At 40.9% G+C, this 9548-nt stretch overlaps 1 protein-coding gene across 3 annotated transcripts in view; it reads right to left on the reverse strand.

The window, feature by feature from the left end:
* Positions 1 to 1048: 1048 nt before the first annotated feature.
* Positions 1049 to 9548, reverse strand: part of lrrc20 (leucine rich repeat containing 20) — a 15136-nt gene continuing 6636 nt past the window's right edge. For 2 of the 3 annotated variants that reach the window (XM_079846201.1, XM_079846203.1), the window contains exons 4-5: positions 9356 to 9523; positions 1049 to 1582 (exon numbers count right to left, since the gene is read on the reverse strand). In XM_079846201.1, the coding sequence (XP_079702327.1) occupies positions 1467 to 1582; positions 9356 to 9523 (284 nt within the window). In that variant the 3' untranslated portion in view covers positions 1049 to 1466. The remainder of the gene's footprint in view (positions 1583 to 9355; positions 9524 to 9548) is intronic. The other variant, XM_079846202.1, reaches the window with a different exon arrangement.

The following is a 9548-nucleotide window of genomic DNA, read 5'->3' on the forward strand; positions in this document are numbered from 1 at the left end:
CTTTCTCCAGGATTCGCAGTTTTTCAAGTGGGGATTGTCACTGGAGAGCAGACTGGAATATTCTGCCTACACCCGCATTAGCACCTCAGTTTCTCCAGTCGTTAAACCTCCATCATGTTAACAATCAGAAACGTCAAAACTTTCACTCCTGAGAGGTGAAGCTGGGGTGTTTGTATTCAGCGGAGGAGAACCACAGGTGCTCCATCAGTGCTCAGATCCAGGAGATCCACGACTCGCTCAGCCGGAAAAACTGCGGATTGCTATTTGAACTGTGATATGATAAACATCTTGCATTGCTGCTTATGCTTGGATATCAATGCCACAATATTTTTAGGTCCTGATCCAGAAGGCAGTCACTATGACAGGTCAAATAATAAGAATACACACCAGGGAAAAATGTATTATATATATATATGTGTATATAATGTATGTATTTTTTCTCTCTGGTGTGTTCTTATATGTGTGTGTGTATATAGTGTAGTATATAAAAATATATAATATAAACACATTAATATATCTTATATATAATAAATAAAAATGTGGACTTTCATTTTATAGACAAAATCTGTTGAGAAAAATCTAAATATCTTTTTTTGTGTTCCACAGAAGAAAGTAGCTAACTATTATGACAGAATATATATATATATAAAATATAGCATAACTGATCCCGTTAAGTTTTGCTGCTTATGCTTTAATATCAATGTCACAATATTTTTAGGTCCTGATCCAGAAGGCAGTCACTACGACAGGTAAAATAATAATACATACCAGGGAATAATTAATTATTTATATATATATATTTATATATATGTGTGTATATAATGTATGTATTTTTTCTCTCTGGTGTGTTCATATGTGTGTGTATATAGTGTAGTATATATAAATATTTAATATGAACCCATTAATATATCATATATATATATATATTATAAATAAAAATGTGGACTTTCATTTTATAGACAAAACCTGTTCTAATCTAAATATCTTTTTTTGTGTTCCAGAGAAGAAAGTAACATTTTTAACAAGTACATTTCATATATCCATATTTCTGTTCAATATGCTGTTTTATTAACTGCCTCTGTAACCTGATGGACCTACTAAGCATATTCAAAATTAATGTAGTTAATATTAATGTAACTTTCCTAAATAACACAGACAAATGGATACATTTTTTTGAACATTGCCACAGAAACGAGCGGCGAATCTCATAATTACGGTAATTCCGTTCACACAATGTGAACACAGCATTAAATATTCATAGAAAATGTAATGATGTTATGGAGGACAAACTGACAAAAAGCCTTTGTGAATTTATATTATAATTCTGTGTCCAGGTACAGTTGACCATCACAGACGGAGTCATCTGTCCAGCACAAAGCAAACATAATTTGCACAGCTCAATAAATATTTATTGGCAGATTCAGATATTCATCCCGCGCAGGAACACACAGACGCTCCTCCTGTGTTTATGTGAGGAGTGTGAACTGATGCGGGACAGACGCGGAGTCGGCCTTCAGTGGGTTACATCTCACATCCAGAGTCTCCAGAGACGGCATGAGCGACAGCTTCTCCAGCGGCAACTCTGAGAGAGAGAGAGAGAGAGAGAGAGAGAGAGAGAGAGAGAGAGAGTGAGAGTGAGAGAGAGAGAGTGAGAGTGAGAGAGCGAGAGAGAGAGAGAGAGAGAGAGAGTGAGAGAGAGAGAGAGTGAGAGAGTGAGACGTGTGCAGCATCAGCCCTCCAGCCTTCTTACTATCTCCCCCTTTCTCTATTCACTTCCTTTGGAGACACAGATCAGATACAGACTGAAGGTGGACTGAGAATCATTTCATTAAATACAATGAGCATTATTCATTATTTCCTCATCAAAAAGTTTTAATCCTAAAGAAATACATTTGATAGATGGACAGATAGACAGACAGATAGATGGATAGACAGACAGATGGATTGGTGGATGGATAGACAGGCTGATTGATGGATGGATGGATAGACAGACTGACGGATGGAATGATGGATAGACAGACAGATGGGTGGAGGGATGGATGGATAGACGGATGGATGGGCAGGCTGATAGATGGTTGGCCAGACAGACAGATGGGTGGAGGGATAGACAGACTGCTGGATGGGTGGACGGATAGACAGACTGATTGATGGATGGATAGACAGACAGACAGATGGGGGGGTGGAAAAGGGTGGGTGGACGGATAAACAGACAGATGGATGGATAGATGGATAGACAGTCTGAGGGATAGACAGATGGGTGGATGGATAGACAGACGGATGGGTGGATGGATAGACAGACTGATGGATGGGTGGATGGATAGACAGACTGATAGATGGGTGGATGGATAGACAGACAGATGGGGGGTGGATGGATAAACAGACAGATGGATGGGTGGATGGATAGACAGTCTGAGAGATAGACGGATGGGTGGATGGATAGAGAGATGGATGGGTGGATGGATAGACAGACTGATAGATGGGTGGATGGATAAACAGACAGATGGATGGGTAGATGGATAGACAGTCTGAGAGATAGACGGATGGGTGGATGGATAGAGAGATGGATGGGTGGATGGATAGACAGATGGATGGGTGGATGGATAGACAGATGGATGGGTGGATGGATAGACAGACTGATGGATGGGTGGATGGATAGACAGTCTGAGAGATAGACGGATGGGTGGATGGATAGACAGACTGATGGATGGGTGGATGGATGGATAAACAGACAGATGGGTGGATGGATAGACAGACTGATGGATGGGTGGATGATAGATAGACAGACTGATAGATGGGTGGATGGATAGACAGACAGATGGATGGATAGACAGATGGATGGATGGATAGACAGATGGATGGATAAACGGATGGATGGGCAGGCTGATGGATGGACGGACGGATGGGTGGATGGATAGACAGATGGATGGGTGGATGGATAGACAGATGGATGGGTGGATGATAGAAAGATGGATGGGTGGATGGATAGACAGATGGATGGGTGGATGGATAGACAGACTGATGGATGGGTGGATGATAGAAAGATGGCTGGGTGGATGGATAGACAGACTGATGGTTGGGTAGATGGATAGACCGATGGATGGGTGAATGGATAGACAGATGGATGGGTGAATGGATAGACAGATGGATGGGTGGATGGATAGAAAGATGGATGGGTGGATGGAAAGACAGATGGATGGGTGGATGGATAGACAGACTGATGGATGGGTGGATGATAGAAAGATGGATGGGTGGATGGATAGACAGATGGATGGGTGGATGGATAGACAGACTGATGGATGGGTGGATGATAGAAAGATGGCTGGGTGGATGGATAGACAGACTGATGGGTGGATAGACAGACTGATGGTTGGGTAGATGGATAGACCGATGGATGGGTGGATGGATAGACCGATGGATGGGTGAATGGATAGACAGATGGATGGGTGGATGGATAGAAAGATGGATGGGTGGATGGAAAGACAGACTGATGGATGGGTGGGCAGGCTGATAGATTGATGGACGGACGGATGGATAGACAGATGGATGGGTGGATGGATAGAAAGATGGATGGATAGACAGACTGATGGATGGGTGGATGGATAGACAGACTGATGGATGGGTGGATGGATAGAAAGGTGGATGGGTGGATGTATAGACAGATGGATGGGTGGATGGATATAAAGATGGATGGGCAGGCTGATAGATGGATGGATAGACAGATGGATGGGTAGATGGATAGAAAGATGGATGGGTGGATGGATAGACAGACTGATGGATGGGTGGATGGATAGACAGATGGATGGGTGGATGGATAGACAGATGGATGGGTGGATGGATAGAAAGATGGATGGGTGGATGGATAGAAAGGTGAATGGGTGGATGGATAGACAGATGGATGGGCAGGCTGATAGATGGATGGATAGACAGATGGATGGGTAGATGGATAGAAAGATGGATGGGTGGCTGGATAGACAGACTGATGGATGGGTGGATGGATAGACAGATGGATGGGTGGATGGATAGACAGATGGATGGGTGGATGGATAGAAAGATGGATAGACAGACAGACTGATGGATGGGTGGATGGATAGACAGATGGATGGGTGGATGGATGGATGGATAGACAGACTGATGGATGGGTGGATGGATAGACAGATGGATGGGTGGATGGATGGATAGACAGACTGATGGATGGGTGGATGGATAGAGAGACTGATGGATGGGTGGATGGATAGACAGACTGATGGATGGGTGGATGGATAGACAGACTGATGGATGGGTGGATGGATAGACAGACTGATGGATGGGTGGATGGATAGAGAGACTGATGGATGGGTGGATGGATAGACAGACTGATGGATGGGTGGATGGATAGACTGACTGATGGATGGGTGGATGGATAGACAGACTGATGGATGGGTGGATGGATAGACAGACTGATGGATGGGTGGATGGATAGACAGACTGATGGATGGGTGGATGGATAGACAGACTGATGGATGGGTGGATGGATAGACAGATGGATGGGTGGATGCATAGACAGATGGATGGGTGGATGGATAGAGAGACAGACTGATGGATGGTGGATGGATAGAGAGACTGATGGATGGGTGGATGGATAGAGAGACTGATGGGTGGATGGATAGACAGATGGATGGGTGGATGCATAGACAGATGGATGGGCAGGCTGATAGATGGATGGACGGACGGATGGATGGATAGACAAAAGGGATTGTTCTCGTTGTTTTGTGACCTTGGAAATGGAGCTGTAAGATTTTCTAACAGGTAATGAATAAAGTTAACAAACACATATTATTAAAGCTACAGAAGTGATTCAGCCACAGCAGTGAGAGATCATTAATGACAGACAGCAGCAGGTTTATGAGGCTACTGTCACTTTAAGATCATTAATGACAGACAGCAGCAGGTTTATGAGGCTACTGTCACTTTAAGATCATTAATGACAGACAGCAGCAGGTTTATGAGGCTACTGTCACTTTAAGATCATTAATGACAGACAGCAGCAGGTTTATGAGGCTACTGTCACTTTAAGATCATTAATGACAGACAGCAGCAGGTTTATGAGGCTACTGTCACTTTAAGATCATTAATGACAGACAGCAGCAGGTTTATGAGGCTACTGTCACTTTAAGATTATTAATGACAGACAGCAGCAGGTTTATGAGGCTACTGTCACTTTAAGAGCCGACTCATTCTCTCACAACTCTTTACTTGATGAGGATACTCAACAAAACGAGCAGTTTGACATAAGTGTGTGTGTGTCCAAGTGCTGTCTGAATGTCTAATGTATTAAACTGAACAAATGAATCGCATGCGTGTTAAACTGTTGTTTGACGTCATCGGACTCAACCAATCACGTGAGTTTGGGGCGGGACTATCTGTCTGACTGACCAATGGAATGCTCCGGAATCCTGTTGGCAAACACTCAGTATCAGAAGCTGTGGAAGTCAGTTGTGTTGTGCATTGATGTCTGTATCTGTCAATTATTCATATACACATACATTTTTTAATACGTCCAGAGGCATTGTTCGGCTGGTTTTCAACTCTTGTCAATACTGAAATCTTAACCACGTTCTTGTTCATCATGTGCACTTAATAGATCATGACTCTCTGAGATAGACTGACACACTCTCTGAACTCTCTGAGCCAAACATTATGACCATGGATTCTCTAAAGCTGAGATGCACATTTAGTTTGAGAAGAAACTTTCGGTCTGTTTGTCAAGTTTGGTTGGTTTATAACAGGTGTGTAACTCAAGCTCTAGGCCTGCAGACGCTTCTACACACATCAGTGAGAGAATGGGCCGCTCTCAGGAGCGTGTGTGTGTGTGTGTGTGTGTGTGTTCGCTTCTACACACATCAGTGAGAGAATGGGCCGCTCTCAGGAGCGTGTGTGTGTGTGTGTGTGTTCGCTTCTACACACATCAGTGAGAGAATGGGTCGCTCTCAGGAGCTCAGAGAACTCGTGATCGGTGGACACCTGTGCAATAAGTCCAAATATTATACTAAATATTCCACGCTCAACTGTTAGTGGGATTATAACAAAGTGGAAGCGATTGGGAACTGAAATCACAGAGCGGGGTCAGCGCATGCTGAGGGTCACAGAGCGGGGTCAGCGCATGCTGAGGGTCACAGAGCGGGGTCAGCGCATGCTGAGGGTCACAGAGTCAAGAGCTCCAGACCTCCAGACTCCTGTGTCCTTCAGATGAGCTCAAGAACAGTGTGTAGAGCTTCATGGAATGGGTTTCCATGGCCGAGCCGCTCATCCAAGCCAAACATCACCAAGTGCAATGCAAAGCGTGGGATGCAGTGGGGTAAAGTGTGCCACCACTGGACTCTAGAGCAGTGGAGACGTGTTCTCTGAGTGACCAATCACGCTTCTCTGTCTGACAATCCCATGGACGAGTCTGGGTTTGGCGGTTGCCAGGAGAACGGGACTTGCCTGACTGCATTGTGCCAAGTGTGAAGTTTGGTGGAGGGGGGATTATGGGGTGGGGTTGTTTTTCAGGGGTTGGCCCCTTAGTTCCAGTGAAAGGAACTCTTAAAGGGATAGTTCACCCAAAAACGAAATGTTTATGTTGATCTGCTCACCCCCAGGGCATCCGAGATGTAGGTGTGTTTGTTTCTTCAGTCGAACACAAATTAAGATGTTTAACTCCAGCCGCTGCAGTGTGATAATCGTATAATGATGTCAATGGGGATATTTTAGAGGATGAGAGCAAGGAGAGTAAAAACACACAGACATATGAATCCTCATTAAACCTGCGCCTCGTGGCGTCACATTGATGTCTTCAGACACCAAACCATCGGTTTCTGTGAGAAACCCAACAGTATTTGTCAATATTTATATTATATTTACAATAACAATATTTTTCCTCTTATCAGACGAACGTCATCTAGTATTCCCAGTGCCATAACTTCCGGCGAATAAGGTCAAAATACTGGCGTGATCAAAGATATAGCCTCATTCGACCGATCCGCAGGCACTAATGAGGAATCTATGTATATATCTGTGATCGCGCCGGTATTTTGACCTTATTCATCGGAAGTGATGGCGCGAGCTGATGCAGAGCCATAGAAAAAAAATGAAATACATTTTTAAATATGGATATTTTTCTTACACAAATGCATCGATTCGCTTCAGAAGGCCTTTATTAACACCCCAGAGCCGCGTGGAGCAGTTATATGATGGACAGATGCATTTTTTATGGACTTCAAAAACAGAGCAACTATTACTGCCATTATAAAGCTTGGATTAGCCTGAACATTTGTAATATAACTCAGATTTTATTCGTCTGAAAGAAGACTGTCATACACACCTCGGATGACTTGAGGGAGAGTAAATCATGGGCTTATTTTCATTTTTGGGTGAACTATCCCTTTAATGCTTCACCAAGACATTTTGGACAATTTCATGCTCCCAACTTTGTGGGACCAGTTTGGGGACGGCCCCTTCCAGTCCCAGCATGACTGACCAGTGCTCAAAGCGTCTCCATAAAGACATGATGAGGAGTTTGGTGTGGAGGAACTGGAGTCCTGACCTCAACCCGATAGAACAGCTTTGGGATGAATTAGAGCGGAGACTGAGAGCCAGGCCTTCTCCAACATCACTAATGAAGATTCCCCATAAACACACTCCTAAACCTTGAGGAAAGAAGAGCTGGAGCTGTTAGAGCTGAGACTCCATATTAAACCCTACAGATGAAGAATGGGATCCGCATTAAAGCTCATGTGTGTTCAAAAGTGAAGCGCTGTGAATACTTTCCGGATGCACTGCATTATATTCATAAATAATAGTTCATATGCATCTGAAATTGGTTGTTTGAATGCATTATACTTTCTAAAGGTGTGTTCAATAAATATTATAATGTGTTATAACTGTGGTTACAATTATTCATAAGATCATAATGCGTTGTGACATTATTGTCATGACAATTAGTGATGATTTCATTACAGTTACTCTAATAATCCCCTTTGAGTTTTGTATAATGAGTGTGTGTGTGTGTGTGTGTGTGTGTGTCTGGAAACGATCCAGCTTTACTCTGCTCACATGAAGTGGTTTCTGTGAAGTGACAGCGATCTGTCCATTAGTGTTGTGTTGAATGACACACACTAATGAGTGTTAATTACTCTGATTAGTGTGTATCAGTGCTAGCACACTTCATGCTTGTTTTCACTCAGTTTGGAACGTAATTAAAGAGATAATTCAGCTAATAATGAGTGTTTACTCCTCCTCATGTTATATATGACAGCAGAAGATGTGTGGAAAATGAGAAGTTTAGTAGTTTATGATTATTGATGGAGTTTCTTTTGACAGCGCTGCATGGAAAACTGCAGATCAGTGTCACTAATGAAAGCTCAAATAAAAAACATTTCATTGATTTTTTCATTGATTTAAATCTATTTTTAATGCACTGTTAAGTATACTTTTATTTATTCAAATCAATTTTAATACATTTTTAATGCACTGTTATATCTATAATTTATTTTATTATTTATTTAAACCATATTTCTTATTTATTTATTCATTCAATGTAATTAATGTTTGATGAACTGTGATATCTTATTTTATTTATTTAAATTAAATGTTTTATTTTTTCATTCATTAAATTAAATCAATTTATTTGTTATATGTATTATTTTATTTATTTAAATTAATTTATTCATTCATTTTAATCAATTATTAAAATACTGTTATATCTATTATTTTATTTTTTTAAATCAATGTATTTATCCATTTTTAATATCCTGTTATATCAATTATTATTATTTAAGTCAATTTATTTATTTATTTTTCATGAATTTTAATCAATCGTTTATATACTGTTATATCGATATTTTTTATTTAAATTAATGTTTTATTCATTCAATTTAATATACTGTTATATGTATTATTTTATTCATTTAAATCAAAATTTAATTAATGTATTATTTTTTTCATTCAGTTTAATCAATTATTAATGTACTGTTATATCTATTATTTTATTCAGTTATTTAAATGTATTAATTCATTAATTTTACTCAATTATTAACATGCTGTTATATGTATTATTTTATTTATTTAAATCAATGTATTTATTTATTTTTCATTCATTTTAATCAAGTTATATCTATTATTTTTATTTAAACCAAATTCAATCATTTTAATAAATGTTTGTGTACTGTTATATGTATTATTTTATTAATTTTGGGCAATAACTATTCCTTAAAAAGCATATTAAGACTGTATATACACGAAGATGCTGCACTCATTACTTATGAATGGGAGAAAGTGCAATGCGTAATATGGCGGAATAAGCCCCGCCTTCTAACTAAAGCAGCCAATGGCTGATGACCTGTGATGTGGTTCTCCTCCAGGCTGATGTGCTGGAGGCTGCTGACGTCGGTCAGGTGATCAGGGAAGGCGGTCAGCTGGTTTCTGGACAGGTTGATGCTGACCAAATGCTCCATGTCCCCAATCGCCTCTGGCAGAGTCTTGAGGACGTTCCCCTGCAGATCCAGCTCTACAGGAACACAACCAGTGAGGAT

This window comes from Gobio gobio, assembly GCF_949357685.1.
Source record: "Gobio gobio genome assembly, chromosome: 20".
Classification (NCBI taxonomy): Eukaryota; Metazoa; Chordata; class Actinopteri; order Cypriniformes; family Gobionidae; genus Gobio; species Gobio gobio.